The sequence below is a fragment of the Choloepus didactylus genome, chromosome 6 (genome assembly GCF_015220235.1).
Source record: "Choloepus didactylus isolate mChoDid1 chromosome 6, mChoDid1.pri, whole genome shotgun sequence".
Taxonomy (NCBI): domain Eukaryota; kingdom Metazoa; phylum Chordata; class Mammalia; order Pilosa; family Megalonychidae; genus Choloepus; species Choloepus didactylus.
In genome coordinates, this window is record NC_051312.1 from 154,178,363 (window position 1) to 154,200,719 (window position 22,357).

A 22,357-nucleotide genomic window follows, 5' to 3' on the forward strand; every position below is an offset into this window, starting at 1 on the left:
TCAGCAACCCAACACTCAAAACATCTGGTGGGTCTATTATATTTGCTCATGAAAGATTTATTTTAAAGTTTAGACAGAGCGGCCCAGAAACAAAGCAATGGACCAGTCAGGATCCACTACCAATCAGAGGCAGGTGTGGTAATGGATACCCCTAACCAAACATCAAGTTGGTAAGAGTGTGCAAGTCCAATCTGAGTTTTGATCCTTGGTTTACTGACTACTTCCAAATAAGAGATTTTTAATTCTGCCTCTTGATCTGATAGGAGGCAGAGTTGGAGACATTAAAGAGCAGAGAGGAAAGGCTGGTCTCTGATTTCTGGGTGAAACTCTTTCACATCTACTTCAACCACGAATTGGTGGCTTTAATCTATCAAAAGAAGAAAAAGCGAGGACCAAACTTCAAGGTATGGATCCATGATATAGCTTGTTGGCCTGAAGGAAGCCTACAAACCTCAAGAAGAAAGGGTGATAAGAAAGCAAGCCCCAATCCCTCTACCCCATCTCCATCACCAGTGTCTTCAGAACATTTTCAGAACATGGAAGAGGAAGATAAGGCAACCTGCCTCTTCTGTTTATGAGAACAAACCTGAAGCTCACAAGAACAACTCTTCCTTCTCCAACTGACAAAGAGATGGTTGAAAAGATGGGGATCTCAAGATAAGTATCCTCATTCTGGGCTTGAGTAGCCCCTAAAAGAATGGATAAAGTTGATATACATCACAAAGAAGATGTCCATATTTGGTTTGGGCACTTGGTGCTATCGCTAATTCTAGAAGAAGCAAGGAAGTCTAGCTAAGAAGCAAGACCTCTTCCAAGATCCAGTCTGGGCCTACATGCCAAGATCCCACCCCCACAATCTATTTTTAGTGATTATATATCACCCTCCCAGCTCCCACCCCCCAAAATTATCTTCACTTCCCCAGCCTACCCCTTACCCCACCCCAGGGCAATAACTATTATTTACTGGGATGATCCCATATCTTGTACACTGCACCTTTAGGGGTGCCCCCAAAGAGAATGGTAAGGCTTAATGCCCCCAGGTTTTGGTCTCACTCCCACACCCCAGGATCCATGGTGCAGACTGCATGATTGACCTAACACTCTATGTATGCCCTTTACAGCCTGACCTACCCCTGGAGGAATTTTACCTCCCCGCCACGCTCCAGTTCTCTAACTCCCCTTTCCAAAACACCCCTTGCCCCATGAATTACCTTATCCAGTCTAGATCTGGACATTAAGAAATCTCCTGAGCCCTTTCCCCAAAGCAACAAAACACAGCCACAATGGGGGCTCCAAACCTTCATCCTGTTGGAGCGCCAAGTCCCCATCCTATTGGGGCCTGCCCTCACTTGCTTCTGGAGAAGATACAAAGGCAGAGCTTGGTAAGAAGCACCAGTGAGAATGTGTCCTGTGCCCAGAGGGAGGGGGATATGCTCACGGGGAGCCCCTCACCTTCCTGCCCCTCCTCCACATGTTGACTCCTTCCTACTGTGCCCCAACATTCCCTGCCATGCCCCCACAGCTCCTTAACATGCAAGCAAAGCAAGCTCAAGATTAACCATTAGCTTTTCTTTCCCTATGTTTCTCTACATATTTATAAAATGTCATTTATGTACAATTCTTCCCCCAGCCCACCCCAACACCCAAAAGGCTTGTTCTAACAAAATTGCAAGAAACGGCTCCAACCATGCACACTTCAGCCCAGGATTCAAATCCCGGGGGATGGAGCTGAAGCCCTGAGGCTCAGGAAGTCTGTTTCTTCCCTGAAGAAGCTACAGTTTGTCAACTTCGCTCCAAAAAAAGTCACGAAATTTCTAATCTGAACTCTGCCCAGTTCCCTCTGCCTGAAAAGGACAAGGAATAAACAGCTGAAATTAATTTAACCCCAAATCTTTTAGATCATTTATCAAAAATAAAGACCAAGAGCAGGGGAAAATAGCGATAATTTCTCACCCCATCTATCCCTGCTTGAGACTTCCTTTCCCATGAGAATGACCATGGTACAGTCCCCTCCTCAAAGGAGGGTTCATAGCCCTTTGGGATGGAGGCATCCTTCCTGCTGAGAAACGGAATCTCAGAAGGCTTCTCAGATGCCAATGCCTCAAGGAGAGCTGCTGGGGAGACAGGCTGGCCAACAAGCAGAGCTCCCCACCAAAGGCCTGGCCCAGGGCCACCAGACAATTCATCCAAGAGTCCCCTTTCCAAGCCACAGAATCAACTTCATTTGGTGCCATCGCAAATCTAGAAACAGGCTTTGACTTCTCTTACTTATTGCTCATTGTCTTCCCGCAGACAACTGCAGCCTCACAATCCCCAAGTGCGTCCAGCCTCAGGCCCCTCCAAGAAACGTGCTACCTTCTGCCTGGTTTGCAAATCACATGGCACTGACACAGATGCCATCTCAAGCCAAGATGCAGAAGGAAGGAGCAGGTACAAGTCCAAGACTCAGGAACAGGTCTTTACCTGGGTTGCTTCCACTGCAACGTCAACAGACCGTAACAAAGGGAAGTTTGGAAGACACGTTTGCTCTCCCCAGAGTGGAGTGTGAAGATCCTAGGAAATTAAATAGTACTCGTTGCAATTGTTCAAGGGCAGAATACAACAGTTGGTCCCAAGAAGTGTTACACCCCGTGATTCCTTCCCATGCATACACACCCCCATCACACAGAGATGGAAGACTGTATTCCAATTTCCATCACAGTCTTGATAGGAAGAGCTGAAGTTGCTCTCAGGGGATGATGAAGCTACTGGCTTCCAGGAAACTGCCCAAGAAGGAAGCCCTCTTGGGAGGCAAAATGAGTCCAAGGCCCTGGGAGGACAGGTTGGCCTTGGGCGCTTTCCCAGCCTTGGGGGGGCTGCAGAACAGCTACCACCCAGCATCCAGGAAAAGCCCAGCTCCCACCGTTTGGTCTGATGTGCAGAGGTAAGGGGCACTGCCAGAACCCAGCAAGGAAGGAAGGAGTCAGCACCTTGGTTAGCACTGAGGGCAGAGCTCACAGGCAGGTCCCCCAGAAAACACAGCCATCATCTAAGTCAGCTCAGCCCCCAGAGTTTGGCTCTCAACCCCACAGACCATCCTGAAGAAACAAAGCCTTCTGCCTCCTCTTTTCCTCTTCCTTTCCCATCTCAGGGCCCAGAGTTCCCCAGAGTCTGACGGGAAAATGCTCAGGAAGGCCTGGCCTAACTCATCCTGATGTCCAGCAGCCCTGACAGTTCACACTAATGTTATACCCCAAGATCTGGGCAGACTACCCAGATTTCCACCCTGGTCAAGGAAGAACATGCTGTCAGAGTTCAGATGAAGCCTACAGAAGGACCCCATGTGAGATCCCACACCCCAGGCCAGATATCTCAGGGAGGCATCGGAAGATGCTTGAGGGATCAGTGTATTGTGGCAGTGACCCCCAAAAGAAGACAAAGAGTCGCCCAACCTTGGTGCTTCAGTTTCCCTAGAGCAATGTGGTTTGGGGTGCCCCTGGAAAGGAGCATCACCCTGAAGGTCCAAACTGCAACCCAAGAGCACAAAGCCCACCCCAGAGCAACACGCTCTTGACAATATGAGGGCCAGAATTACACCCCTTTCTGCCTCCTTCGCCCCAGTTTATCCCATTGAGGAATGGTTGTGTGCCTTGCCTCAGGTGAACCTCAAGGGCAGAGTTGGTCCCCAGCTCACTGGGCTGGAGAAAGGAAGCACCAGGGCCTGTCTAGCAGAGAAGAAATGAATCACCTAAGCTGGGAGCTCCAAGGAAGGATCAGCCTCCCAGCTCTCAGAGTTCCCATCTGGACCAGGTCATGGGGCCAAGCCATTGGCAGCTGCAGGGAGACCAGGAGAAGCCTCCACTGCTCAAGAATTGGCTAAAGTCGAAGGGGAGAAGTGGATGCCCCCAGACCCACCAAGCCAGCAGCACCAAGAAGGAGATACTTCAAGGAGCCTGGTGGCCACCTTTGTACTGGGGCGAGCTGGAAGGCCTGGGAAGAGAGGCGGGAAGTACCCTCCACCCACCTCAGAACCTTCCGTCCTGCATCTGGGCAGCACCTTTATCTTGTTGGAAGAGAGATACATCTTTAGTAGCTGGACAATGGCTCCACCAAAGCTTCTGGGTGCTAAGAGTTTGGACTAGGACAAGATTTTGGCAGAGGAAGGATTAGAGCCCAAGCCCTACCTACCTGCCTTCTACCGTCATCCCCAAACCTCAACACAGAAACAAACTGGGGAAAGAGGGTGGGTACCCAGAGCGCCCCCAGAACCCAGAAATCCAAAGCACCCTGGCTTCATCTGATCCCATCCTACTGTAGCCTGGGTCCGTGCAGTGCAGGAAGGCTCAGGGCAAAGAAGAATCGCAGGCAGCCGCAGAGAGCACTGAAAGGAGCCGCGGGGCAGGCTCCGCACAAGCGGCAATTAATCAATCTGGGGAATTAGCTCCCACAAAAAGGAAGGAGGGATCCAATCAGCCGCTACAGAGCAGCACTCTGGAGGGTGCCGAGCCAGAGATGGTATAAATAGAGCGGCGGCAGCTTGGAGCTCGGCACAGGTGGCCCTGGCTGGGCCGAGAGGACCTGGAGGTCTCCACTGTTGCACGATCCAAACTGAGGAAGGAAGAAAGAGGGCAGTGTGGCCCTTTGCCAGGCCCCCCTTTCTTCACCTGGGAACTAAGGAATAAAAGCGTGTGTTTAGTTCTGTGGTAAGTCACTGCCGAACCCCCAAAGCAGGCAGCTGGAAATCGTGGAAAGGCCCCATTCCTGCTCTGAATGGGAGAAGGCAGAGAGACAAACGGTCTCTCCTGTTTCAAGAGGAAAAATCCCCCGAGACAGACACCAGCACACCCGGCCAGCCCTCAGAGACTCCCACTCACAAAGCCACAGAGCGCACAGCCCTTGTCCTCCGTCTGCCAACAACCACAGAAATAAACCGTGCTCTGCTCCACTGTACATATATATACACATAGAGAGACCACATATGATGCACATGTGCATTTGTATCTATATCTATATATATGTAGAGTTGGGAAGATGGCATGGAAGCCCAGCTCTCACCCAGGACTTGAAAAACTGGGAGAGAAGCAGAGAGCAATAAAAGCCATGCTTTCATCTTCTTCCTGTCCAAGATGCTTTGAAGAGGTGAGAAAAATCAATCTAGTGGAGAGGAGAGATGTGAGGCTGGCCTCTCCCACCCCCAGTTCTCTTCCCAACCTCTCTACCCAGAGCTTCCAAGTCTGCCCTCAGCCCTCTGTCTCTGGAGAGCGAGCACACGGAGCAAAGGTCTGGGCAACTAAAGGCTGGGGCCATGCCTTTGCTTATAGAAGAGGACAAGTCACCGCGCAGCGTCCCTCTTCCTGGTCTTCTCATGCCCTTGACCACACACCCCTTCCCTTGCCCCCTCGACCTGACTCTAGCCCCAGGATGTGCGGAGCAGCGTCGGGTCACAGCAGAGTGGCGTGGCCTGGGTCGTCAGGGTCCACGCTGTTGAGGATCGCTGTCTGGTCTTCAGGGAGCTGGCGGTGGCACAAGTCTGAGAGGCGGGCAAAGGGGTCAGGTCGAGAGTGTCTCTTCTTCTTTCGGAGGCAGACAGCTTCGTCGGGCCACAGAACCTGGGAGTTTGGAAGCTGCTGAGCCTGGGGGGCAGAACCGTCTAGGGCGAAGGGAAGAGGGAGGCAAAAAAGAAAGAAAAAAAGGGGGGAAAGTGGGTGAAAGGAAAGAACGCAGCCCACATGTCTACCTGCATGTATTGTGGATAAAGCAAAGCAATTGCCTGAGTGTAGAGGAGGCTAGAGCCTCTTCACCAGGAAGGCAATGAGCTACTCACCTGATCTCCCCTGTCCTACAAGAGCACTAGCATGTAGAATGGATACTTTTCTTTCTGTAGCTTCATGAACCTGGTCAATTGATCTATAAAGAATATCTTTTGGGTCCCCTGGACACGAGGCATCACTCTAGTTACTGGGGATCAGGGCTTCTAAGGATGGGCTGGGACCCTTAGAAGTTTCAGGATCCAGAAAAGATGGACTCTTAAACATTCCTTCCCCACCCCTTAAAGCAATGATGTAATGGCTGAAAATCTTTAGGCAAAATTTTAATCAGATGCAACTAGTCAGGCCCTGACCCTTCCTGGATGGCCACAGCCACCCCACTGCCTTCTTGGCCCTTTCTGGGGATATGGCAGCGAAGACCTGGCTGTCTAGGAGATTAAACTTCAGTAAGGATGGGAGATGGGAGGGGGAAAGGAAAAAAAGAGGTAAAAAATACAGAAATAAAATTTCCAGAAGCTGAAAATACTACAAAGAAAGATAAAATAGGATCAGGTGACGGCCAGTGACGAGGGCACTGCTTTTGCTCTTCAAAGAGGTAACTCTTGGGTTGATTCTTGAATTATTATAAGTAAGGAGCCTTTCAAAGACCAGATGGAAAATCATTCCCAGCCAAAGGAATAGTTGTGTAGAAGTCCTGAGGTGGAAGCAAATGTGATGTGTCAGAGATGGAAGGAGGCCATGGCGGCCAGAGAAGAGTGTTCCAGAGACAGAAGGAAGGAGGCCATGGTGGCTGGAGCAGAGTGTTCCAAAGACAGATGGAAGGAGGCCATGGTGGGTGGAGTGCAGTGCTCCAGAAACAGAAGGAAGGAGGCCATGGCAGCCGGAGCAGAGTGTTCCAAAGACAGAAGAAAGGAAGCCATGGCGGCTGGAGTGGAGTATTCTAGAGATGGAAGGAAGGAGGCCATGGTGGCTGGAGCAGAGTGTTCCAAAGACAGAAGGAAGGAGGCCATGGTGGCAGGAGCGGAGTATTCTAGAAAAGAAGGAAGAAAGCCTTGATGGTCAGAGCAGTGTGTTCCAGAAACAGAAGGAAGGAGGCCATGGTGGCTTAAGTGGAGTGTTCCATAAACAGAAAGAGGAAGTCCATGGTGGCTCAAGTGGAGTATTCTAGTAACAGAAGGAAGGAAGTCATGGGGGGCTAGAGCAGAGTGTTCCAGAAACAGAAGGAAGGAGGCCATGGTAGTGAAGTAGAGTATTCTGGAGACAGAAGGAAGGAGACCATGGTGGCTGGAGTGGAGTGTTCCAGAGACAGAAGGAAGGAGCCCATGGTGGCTGGAGTGGTGTATTCTAGAGACGGAAGGAAGGAGACCATGGTGGCTGGAGTGGAGTATTCTAGAGACAGAAGGAAGGAGGCCATGGTGGCTGGAGTGAAGTGTTCCAGAGACAGAAGGAAGGAGGCCATGGTGGCTGGAGTGGAGTGTTCTAGAGATAGAACGAAGGAGGCCATAGTAGCTGGAATGGAGTATTTTAGAGATGGAAGGAAGGAGGCCATGGTGGCTGGAGTGAAGTGTTCCAGAGACAGAAGGAAGGAGGCCATGGTGGCTGGAGTGGAGTGTTCTAGAGATAGAACGAAGGAGGCCATAGTAGCTGGAATGGAGTATTTTAGAGATGGAAGGAAGGAGGCCATGGTGGCTGGAGTGGAGTGTTCCAGAGACAGAAGGAAGGAGGCCATGGTGGCTGGAGTGGAGTGTTCCAGAGACAGAAGGAAGGAGGCCATGGCGGCTGGAGCAGAGTATTCTAGAGACTGGAGGCCATGGTGGCTGGAGCATGTGACCAAGTGTAATATCAGAGTACCCTGAGGCTTGAAAGATGAGGGGTAGAAGGAAGGGCATTGTATGAAGTGTGGCTTCTAGTCTGGCTGCAAAGGGAAGCTTCTGAGGGTTCTAATCTGAAGGATGTGAGAGTGAGTTTGTGGGTGCACACAAGTTCACAACTAAGGGTGAAGGAAGGTGACTCACTGCTGTTCAGGCTCACTCTGGCTGCTGTGTACAGACAATAACGCAGAAGAGAGAAGGCTTGAGGCAGGAAGCACAGCTAGAAGGCTGCTGCAATAGACAAGGTAGGAGGTGAGAGTGACTCTGAACTGGGTTTTTACAGTCAACACGACAAAAGTGGTCAGTTTCAGGATCTGTTTCAAAGGTGGAGCCAGTGGACCTGTGGTGGTTTGGAACTGTATGTACCCCAGAAAAACATGTTCTTAAACCTAATCCATTCTTGTGGGTGTAAACCCCTTGTAAATAGGACCTGGTGATGAGGTGACTTCAGTTAATGTGTGACCCACCTCAGCCAGGATGGGTCTTAATCCTATTACTGGAGTCCTTTACAAGGAGAGGGAACTTCAGAGGAAGGAAGAAAAGCCACAGAGGGAATGGCCAGATGTTGAACATCAACAGAACCCAGAAGAGAAAGGAGAGGCTGGCAGAGGCCGCCCTGTGCATTGCCATGTGACACAGGAGCCAGGATCAAGATCGCTGGCAGCCAGCGCCCAAAGGCCACAGTCTTCAGGGAGAAAGCATCGCCGTGATGATGCCTTGATTTGGACTTTTTTCCTAACCTCAAAACCATGAGCCATTAAATTCTCATTCTTTAAACCAACCCACTGCATGGTGTTTGCCTGAGCAGCCCAGGAAACTCAAACAAGACCCTACTGGTTGGACTGGATGTGAGAGGGGAGGGCAAGACAAAGGTGAGGGGTGAAGAGGCCTGAGCAGCTGGGCAGATGGCTGCACCATATTTCAAACTGGAAAAGAGTTGCAGAGAAGCAGATATGAAGAGGATAATCAATAATTCTATTCTGGATATATTACATTTTCCAAAGGCCTATATAACATCCATGTGCAAATATTCAGCAAGCAATTGGATATTTGAGACTTGAGCTCATGGAAGAAGTCTGGGCTAAAGAGAGAAATTTGAGAGTCACCAACATATGGCAGATAACAAGACCACTGTAAACAGAACAAGAAAGAAAACAGACATCTGGTGGAGGCTTATTTGAAAGAAAAAGTTATATATGTGTGTGCGTGAATGTGTGTAAGTGTATATATATGTATGTATATATATATTTATAGAGATAGGTCTGAAACAGAGATGGGCTGAAAATTCAACTGGGGCTACAATTTCTTACTCTGGCCATAAAAAGCTCATTGTCTTTTTCTAGTCCTGTGATGGTTTGAAGTTTTACGGACCCCAGAAAAGATAACGTTCTTAAAGCTAATCCATTCCTGTGGGCTGTGGACCTACTGTGGGTGGGACCTTGTGATTACATTATTTCAGTTGAGGCCTGCCCCGGGTGGGTCCTAATCCTCTTACTGGAGTCCTTTATAAGAGGATAAAAGAGAGAGAGAAGACACAGAAAGAGCCCCACAGAAGCGCAGAAAGGCAGGCTTAGAGAGAAGGACACACAGAAGCTAAGAGAGAAAGAAGCTAAAAGAGAGAAACATGCAGAAGTTCAGAGAGGAAGCCAATAAAGCCAGAAGCTAGAAGCAATGAAACCCGGGAGGGAAGGGAGAGACCAGCAGATGCCATGTGGCAGAGGAGGTGAGGATCGCCACTAGCCCGTCTTTGGGAAAAAGGTATCATCCTGATGATGCCATGATTTGGACATGTTCACGGCCCCAGAATTTTAAACTTGTAAATTAATAAATCCCTGTTGTAAAAGCCAGCCCATTTCTAGTATATTGCATTTCGTCAGCTTTAGCAAACCAAAACAAGGCCTCAGTATTTCCACCTGTAAGCTGATAGGAGAGGCTAAGTGACAGATAAGTGATAGCATTCCCCCAAAGGGTCCCAAACCACTGTACACAACTTCAGGACCCCATCTATGAAAGGGGCCATACTGCAGCTATTCAAGATCTGCAGAGAAAACTGCCCAGAGCCCCCTAGACAGCCACCATCAGTCTTGGTCAAGGAGTATCTGATAAATACTAAAGAATGTTCTCAGGTCTTTGAAAGGACCGAGTTATTTCTGCAGTATCTTAGAAGCCCCCTCTCACTGCTGGCTGAGTATCAGACATATTTCCACAGTGATGTCCTTCCTACGGGATAAGGGGGTTTCACTCCATCTCATGGAGAAACGTTTGGTCAACGTGGAGGGATCAGTGCAAGGTGCCTAGGCACTGAGCAGGAACCCTTAATTGAACTAGACAGCCTGAAATGACAGAGAAGAAATACATAAGGAGACAGGGATATTCCCAAGGTGTACATCAGAATGGAAAAAAAATACGATACTATGTATGTCATTAAAAACACATTTAAACAACACAATATATTTTGTAAAGGTATGTGCACAAAGAGGGTTCTGGAAGCACACGTGGCAACTGGGAATGATGCTTCTCTAGGGGGAGGAAGAAGAACTGGGAGGGTCTTCAGAGACGTTCATCTGAACTTTCTAATTGTTTTTTTAATTTTATGGTGAATATATATAGATGTGTGTGTATGTATATATATACACATATACATATACATATATACACACACATAATATTTCCAGTTTTAATCACTTTCCTATCACCAATTCAGTGGTGTCAATTACATTCACAATGATGTGTTACCTTCACCACCTAATATTTTCATGAAAATTATATTTGTGTGTTACTTGAAAGTTAACATTAAAAAGAAAAATAAAGAATATGAGAAGCTGCTGGATTCAATTCTAGAGGAAATCCAAGGTTGGGACCCTGCGGCTCTCTTGTAAACATCAGCGTTCCGCACAAAAGGGCAAGTGGGACTCGCACCCACCCCACCCCCCTATGCCCTGCCACCTACCGGATCGTTTCTTTGACTTCGAGGAGCCCTTGGATGACTTTTTGGGCTTCTTTATCCGCTGGTATTTCAGAGCCTCCAGTCTCTCAGGTGCAGCAGTGGTCCCGGGCACAGGCGACCGTGTTCTGGAAGGGACAATCAGAGGAGCATGAGTCAGCCCCCAGGGAGGGAGCTCTGGAGAGCAGCGGCAGAGAGGTGGCCTTGGAGAAGACAGTGCAGTTCCGTGGAGTCCAAGGGGCACTCCGTGTCACCACTGCTCCTGGCAGGGAGAAAACCCAGCAGAAAGCTCCAGCCGTGGGAGGCAACATCAGCTGGAAATCAATCTGCAGAGCAATCAGAAGGCCCTGGAAAGGAAGATCTTTAATAGTAAGCCCCATTCAACTCAGGGTCGGAGAAGGATGCAGCTCCAACATCTCAAGTCCATGGAAACCATCACATCAAGACCCTTTGATGAAAAGCCAAAGGACAGATAAAAGCAGGAGGTGAGCAACCCCAATTCCAAACAGCTGACTACAGAACTGTCCTTCTCCAGAAGAAGGATGGTTGGGCTAAGTGAGAAGCCCAATACCCCAGGAAGTAGAGGGTACACAAAACCCAGCTTCATGGGACTTCTTCCCCACCACCTACAAGATTCGGGAAGAACCCAGGAGCTAACAACAACAAACACTTGTCATAGCCAACATGCTCAGCAGGGGCGTCTCCTTGCCCCCCCGCAGACGAGGCTCAGACTTCCTCAGTCATGGAAGAGAAGAGGCGGAAGCAGAATGTGTTGGTTAGAGTATGCAAATCTGGCAGCCTCCTAAAGCCCTTGCCATCTGTACCAAGTATCCCAGAAGCCTCTATATTTAAGATTAAACAGACCGAGGTTGTTGGGAGAGCAGACCCACGTAGATAAGTTTCTCTTTCCCCATCCCAACTGTGAAGTGGAGTTTGCCAGTTGCCTGGTGGATGAGCTGACCGCACTGGAGGACGAAGTAAATGATTGAACTGGAGCCTGTGGCCCCAGGTGACAAAGGGGACCAGGGAAAGCTGCAAGGAAAGGCTGTCAGTGGCGACCTGTACATCTTGGAGAAAGCTTTTCACGAGTTGAGTTATGACTCGTGAGAGAGCAAAATCTGGAAGACATTATCAATGCAGTTTCTTCTGCAAGTAAGCTGGATTTGGAGCCTGAGGACTAAGGGGGAAGACGTGGTCACACTCTCACCCACCAGCACGGCATCAGCACACTGCCAGGGAAGTGCAGGCATTCTCGGGTCAAGAGGGAAGAGGCAAGTTACGCTCTCCTCCCCTCAGCCCCAGCCTGACTCCCCCAGCTCTACTGTAATCAGTTGTCGGTAAATCCCTGGTGAGGAGGGGTGGGACGGCCAGTCTTGTGAGGGGAGAAACAGTCCCTATCAAGGGTCAGCAAGCAGGCCCAGGAGAAAAGTCAGAGGGAAGGGAAGGCTTCAGTCCAACTCCCCCACATCAGGTATAGAACTGTAGACAGGCCTCTGTTCCCTGCACCAAATAGGAATGAAGTGATCTCTACCTTCTTCCATAGCCTTTTAGTCCATAAAGCTCCCTCCAAGATCAGGTCAAAGACAACGTCTCGATTTTCTATAGCCCTCAAAAGCACCTACTAACAGGCACATATAGGAATTCATATATGTGCAAACACACAGGACCACATACATGTGCACACAGGCTGTATGCACACAGGGCCACACACGTGCACACAGGAACATACACATATGCACACAGGGCCACACACATGGCTGTACACACAGGACCAAAGACATGTGCATACCAGACCACACACATCATATATGCACATGCATGACCACACACATGCACACACAGACCATAAGCCCACAGGGCAACATGCACACACACAGAACCACACATGCGCACAAAAGACCACATACACCTGCACACATGGGACCAAAGACGTGCACACAAGACCACACAAGTGCACACACAGGCTGTGTGCCCACAGGATGACACACACACACAGAGCCACACATGCACGAACAGAACCACACATGCCTGTACACGTGCACACAGGATCACATGTGCACATGCATGACCACACCCATGCACACAGGGACACACATGCACCCACAAGACCACATACATGTGTACACACAAGACCACATGTGCATGTGCAGTATCACACATGCACACACAGGGTCACACACATGAGTACTCACAGGATCGCACACATCACAAGTGCACACGCAGGACCACAGGCAAGTATGCCCATACAGGGCCATGCACATCCATATGTGCATGACCACACATATGCACGCACAGGATCGCATGCGTGCACAAGGACAGTATATGTGCATACACATGGACACGTGTGCACAAATAACCACATGCATGTGCACAGGGAACACCTGCACACTCATGGAAGGACCTTCTGCACGCATAGAGAACCACACATGTGTGCAAACACAAGACCACACACACATGCACAGAGGAGTACAAGACCACATGTGCACATGGAGAACTGTGCACATGTGCACACATGTATATACATTGTCTCTTATCAAATTAGTCCACCTCACTCCACAGAAGTAAGGTCTCCCTCAAACCACACATGCCATCACCCCATTGGCTCTCTCCCACTCTCCACAGCCTCCCCACCCCAGAGATCCAACGCAGCAGCAGCAGCAGCAACTGAAAGGAAATTTGGAAGGAAGAGAAGGACAGGAATGAGTGGGAGCTGAAGGAGAGTGATTTTTTCCCAATACTGGTCGAATAGCCTCACTCTCCTGAAGAGGGCTTCTCCCCCTCCTCATCCTTCACTAGGCTGCCTCATGCTGCCTACAAGGAAAACCAGAGAGACAAACCCTCCCAGTCCTACCTCAGAAAGGCCAGAGGGGCATGTTGTATGGCCTGATGAGGCAGCAGACAAGCAGGTGGGTCCAGGGAACAGCGGGGATCCACAAGGGCAGGCAAGCACTGGGACAATGAAACTTCCTAAGAGTCCTCCAAGTTGGGGGAAACTTGCAGAGATGATATTATTACAACCCACACATTATTACTATTTTCACTGATATCGTACAGCATTCATTCACGACTTACCACACCAGACACCATTCCAAGCACTCCACAATGAGGGTCTCTAACACTTTCAACAACCCTAAGCTGTAAATGCTATAGTGACCCCATTTTTCAGAGGGACAAACTGAGGCTTAAAAAGGTCAAGTAACTTGTCCAATAATCCAGTCAATTTGTGATAGAGCCAAGACAACTTTATTCTAAACTGTTTTGCAAGCCTTCTCCTGATAAAAACAGGTACAGAGGCTGCGGAGAAAGAAACCACTGCTTCCCGCTGCACCTGAGAAATAAACCTGCCTGCAACATGTCAGCTGTTGTTGTCAATGACATTCTCTGTTTCGATGGCAGAGCCAGGGTGAGGCAGAGCAGGGATGGGGGAAATGGGCTGAAGTTATGTCTTCAGGCAAAAATCCCAAACAGACGTGATCCATCGAGGAGGATGAGCCAAATTTCCCTTGTGAAACAGCTAAGCTGCAGCCATTCCAGGCCACCTGCTGTCCACCTGTTTTAGCACTTGGCTCATGGCTCAAATACAGAAACGTGACGGACGACAGCTCTTCAAATTGCTAGGACACTCTCTCCCCTGTGCAGGAGAAAAAAATAAAAGCAAGTGTCCACAAGGACATGCAGGAAGGAGGGAAGAAAAGGAAAAGGGTCTTGCTTTTTGGCAAGTTATACAGAAAAGACATGAAATGGGTTCCAACAGATTTTACCTGCAACATCTGCAGCCTCTGGAATCAAACAGCCTCCCTTTCTTATGAAGTGGGGCTGCGCCTCCCTGTCGATGTCAATCCCACCTGGAAGCCTTGCAGGAAACGGAGCTTTAGGGGCTGGGGTCACTCAGACAGAAGGAAGCTTGGGTAAGTAACTCCACCCTATGGCTGGAATAACATGGTCAGGGAAGCCCAAGGCCGACCCAAAATTCTAGAACAGAGTCCAACCCTGGGCTCTCCAAGAGACTGCAGTCTCTCCAAGAAGCTGAGGCCACAGTTCTCCTTCCAAGCATCTTCTAAACATAAAAACTTGGGGTTCTTCTCCTCCCAGAAAATAAAGACAGAGACCTTGACACCCAGGGGTTCTGGGTCTCCATGTTGGGTCCCCCAAAACCCCAGCTCTCTGCACAGCAGGCTTCCCTGCAGTCCAGAACTACCAGCAATTACCTGGAATTTCCTTCAACACTCCCCCGCTTATTTTCCCTCTTTTCATAAAACCCTACAAAACCCAAATTATGACCATTTAGCCCACATTTAGGTCTTGTCTGATTCGTTCTATGCTTCTCCAGAGTAGCTGAGGAAGGATGCAGCCAGGTTCAAAAAGTAGGCAGACCACCATGGAAATCAAATTCCATCTCAACCTTTCCTTTACTCAGTGCCCAGAGAGCTGCCATTCCAACACACTCTCAGTCACCACCGGGCGCAGGCCGAAGCCGTGATTTAGGGAGCATTTCCTCCCCACTTTCATTGCCTCTGGCCATCTACTGTGGGCCAAGGAGCTGTGCGCACAGACATGGGGCAGGTGTAGTGGAAGCCCAGCGTCTGGAGGCCAGGCCCACCAGCTTCACCCACAAGAAAGCACCTCCGAACCGCACGGGCACCACCCATGGGCTCGGCCTCAGAACAAGGCAGGCTTGTTTCCAAACAGGGGCTCCTCCCTGTGGCTCTCCTGGTGAACGCGGGCCACACCTGCACGCTCCCAGGCCCACCTGCGCCACTTTGGCCACAGCAGGTTTTAGTGGGAGAGGGGATTCGAAGGGTATGGGAGATTACAGGTGCTGCTGGCAGCTGACGGGGAGCTGAGAAAACATCTCGGCCTCCCCGTAGTCCACCAAAATGAAGGAACCACGCAACACAACTCCCCGTTTTGAGATGGGAGTTGGGAAGAGGAGGAAAGGGGGAGAGAGAAAAGAGGGGAAGCAGGGGAAACAACTCAAGGTGTGGGGAGAAGGAACAGGAGAGAAATCAAAGGAGAAAGAAACAGAGAGAACGAACGTGGACAAGAGCGCTCACAACTTCTCCAAGCAAGACCAGCTGGAAACACATGCAAAGGCGCAGCATGAAGACAGCGTCGAAAGAGGAGCCCAGTGTCTCCCCAATGGCCCCAGCAGCTACGGTGCCCCCGGGGTCTCTCAGCAAGCAGGAGAGCGAGCAGTGGCTCCCATTGCCCAGCACAGGAAGGTCTAACTCAGGATGTGTAGAAGGCTTTACTCTCCTAGGTTGGGGACGCTGGCCAGGCCCGGGGATAAACAATGGTCCTTCTTGCCGCCCCTGGTTTCTGGGTTTGCCACAGTAGCGACAGGAGAGCTCAGTTCTCCCAGATCTGGCACAGTGGGGACACTGGGGAAAGAGGAGTCAACAGAGTTGTGTGAGGGGGAGTGAAAGGAACAGTGGAGAATGGGGTCCAGACACCTCTCAGGAATTGGGGTGAGAGCCTGTCCCAGTACTACTACACCTCAAGGGCATCAGAGGACTCCTAATTGGGGGACAGGGAGGAGGAGTGGGAGAGAGGCAGAGGATGGCGAGAAGCCCTGGGACAAGTGAGCCCATAAGGTACTTCCTGATGGCCCTCCACACTCCTGCCTGTGCTAGTGGATGCGGTATGACAGCAAGTTGGCCCCACACAATCCCCGTGTGTGTTGGCCACTGACAGTTTCATAGCACAGACTGTAAAGAAATGGCAAGGCAGTGCTCTTTGTGGGAGGCAATACTCATCACTGAAGGAGATTTACAGTTCTGAGCCAGGATAATCCTCCACCCTTGACATCTCTAAAGGGGAAGAGCTGTAGATACTTTAGAAACTTCTCATCTAGAGAAGCCTCAAGTACCCCCAAAGAGAGGCTTCCTCACTCTCATCTGTGTGCCTGGTGCCGGCATTTCCTCACTCCTTAGAAGCACAGGCAATGGAGTCCATGGCAAAAAGTAGCAACTCTTTGAGTTGCCACAGAAAGAATCTCAGGTGACCCCGAGCCTCTTTAAGAGACTTGATGTCCTCTAGAATACTCAAGTTGTTGAAAGCTCCACCTGGAACACTAAGGAGGAGTCAACCATGGTGGAACCTACACCTACACCTGGGAGATGCTAAGGAGGTGTCAACCATAGAGGAATCCCCATCTGGAAGATGCTGAGGAGGAGTCAACCATGGTGGAACCTCCATCTGGGAGATGCTCAGGAGGAGTCAATCATGATGGAATCTCCATTTGGAAGTCACTAAGGAGGAGTCAATCTTGGTGGAACCTCCATCTTGGAGATGCTACAGAGGAGTCATCCAGATGGAACCTCCATCTGGAAGACACTAAAGAGTCAACCAGGTAGAACCTCCATCTGGGAAAGTGCTAAGGCATCAACCATGATGGAACTTCCACCTGGAACAGTTTAAGTAGTCAACCATGTGTAGAGCAGAAGAAGGAACATCAGGACTTGTTCCCCCATGGTTTTCGCCTCGTACCAACTCAATTTCTTACTGCCTGGGCAACCCCCTGCCTGATCTGTTGGAATGCTCCTCCAAAGACCCAGCCTTAGAGATTTGACCCAAGGACAGTGGGTATACAGAGACACTGAAAGCAATCTGAACCCAAAGGCATGGTCCACACTTCAGTCCTGTGGCCACCAGGAACTAGCCACAGGATGCAAGAAGTGTGGAGAGTGGGGACATCCCCTGGCTTTGGCCTAATGGACTTGAGGAGATCTGGTCCTGAGGCAGAGCAGCCTGCTCCAAAAGCTAGCTGCTGGGGGAAGAAGCTTAGCCACTTCCATTCTGCACTCCTTGACAAGATGTAATCTTACTAAGATCCCAAGAAGATGGCGAGGGACCAGAAACCCCAAGGGAAAGCCGAAGTCTCAGGGTCGGGGGCTGGAAGGTACACCTGAGGTTGCTGGGGAAGTGGGGCAGAGGGAATATGGGGTTGTTCCTGGATACCAGTGTGGCCTCAGAGAGGTTTTCTGGGATGCAGAGATGCAAAGCAGACTTTAGGCATTCTGGGTCCCTCACGGGCATGCAGGGTCCCCAGGGGCTTCATCAGAAGCTTGGGACATGTTGGCAGCAGAGATGGCCTGGTGTCTGAGTGAGGGAAAACTGCAGGAGAGGACTTGGGATGGGATTCGGCATCTGAGGGTGGGGTGGGGTCCGAGGTGCAACGAGGCAGGGCCGGCGAATGGCCTGGCGGATGCTGAAGCAGCAGTGTGTGAGGAACCCAGAAGCCGGGGGACTGAAAGAGTCAAGGTGCTGCCCCCAAGAGGGGCGGTGAGAGGGGCTGTGGCGTGGCTTCCCCCTGGTTCCCCTTACAGGAAGCAATGGCCCTGGCGAAGCCCCATCCACCTGCCCCCCGCCCCGCCCCAGCCGCGGAACTCCCTTACCTATTGAGCTGAGGAGAGGCTTGTCTCGACCACACTGCCCAGATAGCTGAGATAATCAGAAACAAAGCGGTTATCAACACCGGCGGGGGGTACCCCACGTACACCGAGAGGGAAAGGGGGGCACAGGGAGCAGAGCGCCGACAAGCAAGGCCAGAGAATGGGGGGGGGGGGGTGGCGGGGGAGAGAGACAGAACCAGACTGGACAATGGAGGGGGCAGAATGAGGACGCTGCACAAGCACACACAGGGCTGCCGCGCGGCACGTCCCACAGACAGACAGGTGGCCCTGTGTAGGCCTCAGCCCACAGCCCCTCTACCTGGAGCTCACCTGGCCTCCCTCAGCCCCTCCACCTGCAGCTCACCCGACCTCCCTCAGCCCTTCCACTTGCAGCTTACCTGGCTTCCCTCAGTCCCTCTACCTGGAGCTTACCCAGCTTCCTTCAGCCCCTCCACCTGTAGCTTACTTGGTCTCCCGCAGCCCCTCTACTTGCAGCTCAACAGCCTCCCTCAACAACCCCCCCACAACTGGCGCTCACCTGGTGTCCGCCAGCCCATCCATCCAGAGCTCACCTGCCCTCCTTCAGCCCCTCTACCTGGAGCTCACCTGGCCTCCCTCAGCCCATGCCTTCTTCTCTCCCGCACCCCCACAGGAGCACCAGGGGTGGTGCCAAGGTGGGGGGGGTGAGGCTTGCTCTTCCAGGTACCAGTGAGGGTGGGGTGAGCTGTGGGTCCCTGTGCACAGGGGCGGGGAGAGAGCAGGCTCCCCCTACCCGCCCACTTCCCACCCCTTTCCACCATCCCAGCCTCTGGCCTCTCTGCTCCCTCCACAGGCGGCTACATCCAGAAGAGACCAAAGGACAGAACCAGAGAGAGGAAAAGAGAGGGGGGGACACTGCGGAGACGCTGCGGGCTATTCTGAGTGAGTGAAACCAACCCAGAGAAGATGCGGAAAGGAAGAAGACAGACAGAGAGCCCGGGGCTCGAGAAGGAAGGAAGGAAAGCGGAGAGGAGGAGCAGGGAGGAGGACCGGGAAAAGACAGAAGAGAAGAGGAGGCACAGACAGCCTTCCAGGCAGACTCTGGTACCTGGAATACCAGCTGCTACCGTTTAGAGAGAGTGCTTTCAACCGGGCAGATCGCAGGAGCTGGTTTGTCTGTCTGTCTGTCTGCGGCTTCCTGCGAGGCACACAGGTTGGGGTGGGGGGTGTGGCTCCCCGCACACCTTTCACAAGGCCTGAGACTGCCCCCAGCCTTCAGGACATGCCCCTTTTGGAGAGGCTGAGGGGAGGGGGCTCGGTTCCGGCGCTTTCTAGGGCTGCTAAGGGGCAGGAGTGTGGGAACAGGAGACCCCTGGCCTGGGAGTCAGGGAAGTCACACTCCACGGTCCTGTTTAGCAAGGAGGAAGGGCCAAGGAAGAAAAGGCAGCTAGATGCCAGGTCTCTGGGCGAGCCTGGGGAGCCCCCCACCCCCAAGGTGGGATTGCAGGGTCAGGGTGCCTTCAGCCCCCGAATGGGCCAGCCAACCACAAGGACTCGCCACGTCACTGCCCCTTCTCACCGCGTCCCCATCACTCTGGGGGCAGCCTGTGAGCTCGGAGCTGGATACCTGGGCAGGTAAGCCCCACCCCCACCCCAACGACCACACCCTGCTGGGGTCTACCAGCCTGAGGCCCTTCTTGGAGGGGCGCCGCAGCATGTGCCCGCCAGCCCTGACCCTGGGGTGATGCAGGGGTGGAAGGGCAGGACAAGGCACAGGGGGGCAGCCGACCAGGCGGGGGTGCCGGGGAGACCCTGGCACTCACCCTGAAGTAGGTAACGTTGGAGGGGGGGCCTCGGGCCTGAGCAGCTCCCCCTCCATCCTCCGAGGGGAAGGCGTCTGTCCAAACACGTCCAGGTTGTCCCCAGGCCCAGCAGGGCCCGGCGGAGGGGAGGGGTAGCCTGTGGTCAGGGTGGTGAAGCCCATGGCGGGCCGGTAGCTGGGGCTCCCGCTGCGGCTGCTCGGAGACGGCGAGCCCGTGGACGGCGTGGACTTGCGGGAGAAGCTGACGGCGCCCGGCGGCTGGAGGGTGATCTCCGCCATCTCCGCCTGCTGCAGCAGGCCCGGGCGAGGCCTGGCCCGGGCGGCCAGCTCCGGGGAGCCCGTCCGGGAGCCGAGGGGGCTTTGGGTCAGAGGGGAGAGTCGGGAGGGCAGTAGCACCACTTGATGTAAGCTGGGCTCGGCGCGCCGGGGCTGCCGGGGGCTGGGCCGGGGCCGGGGCTGCGGCTCAGGCCACCGGGTGTCCAGACCGAACGTGCTGGGGCCACCATGCCCGCCCGGCTCGGCCGACTCGGGGTAAGGCAACACCGGAATGCCCATACCTTGGCTGGTATGTCTTAGCTGCCCTTGGCTCACCAGAGGTTGCATAGGTTTGTCCTGCCACTTGGTGGCGGTGGGCACCGGGGCGGGGACCCTGCCTGGCGACTTGCCCGCCCAACTCTTTGGTGCCTCCAGAGACAGGATGCCCGGGTAGGCCGCGGGCACCTGGAGGGGCGCGGGGGGCAGTCCTCGGGGGAGGCAGGCCTGGGGCTGCAGACTCTCGGCTACATCACAGGGGTGCAGCTGGTGGGGGAACATCATGGCTGGGGTCTCCAGCCCCCCGAAGGGGAACTCGGGCCGGCCCCAGGGCTCGGGGGAGCGCCCTCCCGTGGGCGTCTGAGTCAGGGGCAGCGTGCTGTTGGACGCGTTCTCTCCGTTCTCCTCGGGGATGGTCGGGTGGCCGAAGGGCCCCTCGGCGTGCAGGGGCGGTGAGGACATGACGGAGCTCAAGGGGCTGCCCACCTCCGGCATGTAGAAAGGTGGGGGCTCCACCTCCCCGGGGCTGCTGCTGCTGAGGTAACCATAATACTGGCCGTGGTGGAAGGGCCGGGGAGCAGGGGGCCGGGCTTGGCCGGTGGCCTGGAGCCGCCCTTCCAGGCCACGGGGCTGGAACCGAGGGCTGTATGCTGGTGGCGGCAGGTAGGACTCCTGGCTGGATGACAGAGGGGTCAGCTGAGACTTGAGGGCAGCTACTGAGGTGGGCACCAGCGGGTCATCGTTCTCCTCGTCCGACTGGCGGAACTCGGGGTACATGTCCGTCTCCTCCGCGAAGGGGAAGCCCTCGATGCGCCTGCTCTTCAGTGCAGGCTCCACCTCAGAGGGGCCCATCACGAAGCGGCCGTCGGGGCCCCTGCTGATGAGCTCGATGGGGGTGGTGGCTTCGGCCTCGGCCTCGGCTTTGGCCACACTGTACTTCTTGCTGCTGATGGCCCTCTTGGTTTTCTTGTACAGCGACAGCTCCTTCTCCCGCGTGGGGCTCAGCATCCTTTTGGCTGCCAGCTGGCCCTGATCGTCTGAGGATTCCGACGGGGCGCGGAGCGTCCGGATACTCTCGGGGCTCACCTTGCCGGAGGATAAACTGTGGGGGTGAGTGGGCGGGGGCGGAGAAGGGGAGGGTACCGATTGGTCTCTTACTTCTTGTTCTCTTGACCAAAACCAACAAAAACAGAAAAGCACCCAGGAAGACAAGACTAAGGAGGGATGCACAGAGGGGCGTATGTTTGGGGTGAAATATGTTGGTCAACTCTCAGGGGTCTATGTGTGTATGACCCCACCTTTTTTCTGGCTGGCCTCTACTGTCTGGCACACAGCCATTCCCAGTGAGCTCAAGAAATGCAAGTTCATTTTAGTATAAACTTAGACAAAACACATTAAGAAGGCAAATCTGTTAGGAGGAAAAAAAAATGATGGGAACACATTCCCAAGCCAGAGGGAAGTAGTTTTGAGGTAATCTGCTAATTTGGATTATCCACAAGACTGCTACCATCCATTAGTGTGGACAATTGACAGTCAACATGCAAATAAATTAGAAGTCAAAGCTTAGAAGCCAAGTGTAAACAAGGCTACCGTGTCCATCCCAGCACCATCTCTCCACAGATCACAAATAGCCACTGCATGTTTATCCTATGACCGACACTTACGGAGATTCCAGACTCTTCCTGCAGTGAGTGATGGAGAGCGGAGGATCTGGAAGGACAAAGAAAGGGAAGAGAGCCCCTTGAAGCCGAGACCACAAGAAACTCAGCATCCTCAACCCCAGGTGTCATCAGGGCTGAAGCAACACCCAGGGGGACAAAGCTCCTTTTGACACTTGGCATCGTTGGGTTCCAGCTCAGTGATCTGTGCCCGCCACCAAGTCCCGTCTTCCCATGGACTTTCCACCACCATCCCTGTTTCCTGACTCCCTCTTTCAAATCAAGTCCTTCTGGCAGCTGTTGCCAAGATCCCACTTTCCCTATTTTCAAGGGAGATCCTGCTACAAGTGTCTGTCTCTCCTGATAGAGAAACTGGGCCTGGTATAGTGAGGGGGTGGGGGGGACAGATAC

At 52.6% G+C, this 22,357-nt stretch overlaps 1 protein-coding gene across 8 annotated transcripts in view; it reads right to left on the minus strand.

The window, feature by feature from the left end:
* Positions 1 to 1,656: 1,656 nt before the first annotated feature.
* The window catches only part of IGSF9B (immunoglobulin superfamily member 9B), a 61,973-nt gene continuing 41,272 nt past the window's right edge, over positions 1,657 to 22,357 (minus strand). For 3 of the 8 annotated variants that reach the window (XM_037841992.1, XM_037841991.1, XM_037841990.1), the window contains exons 17-20: positions 21,953 to 21,998; positions 19,759 to 21,390; positions 10,569 to 10,690; positions 1,657 to 5,629 (exon numbers count right to left, since the gene is read on the minus strand). In XM_037841992.1, the coding sequence (XP_037697920.1) occupies positions 5,421 to 5,629; positions 10,569 to 10,690; positions 19,759 to 21,390; positions 21,953 to 21,998 (2,009 nt within the window). In that variant the 3' untranslated portion in view covers positions 1,657 to 5,420. Of the gene's footprint in view, positions 5,630 to 10,568; positions 10,691 to 14,294; positions 15,944 to 17,959; positions 18,006 to 19,043; positions 19,134 to 19,758; positions 21,391 to 21,952; positions 21,999 to 22,357 lie in introns of those variants that run through there. The other 5 variants (XM_037841993.1, XM_037841996.1, XM_037841997.1 and 2 more) reach the window with 5 other exon arrangements.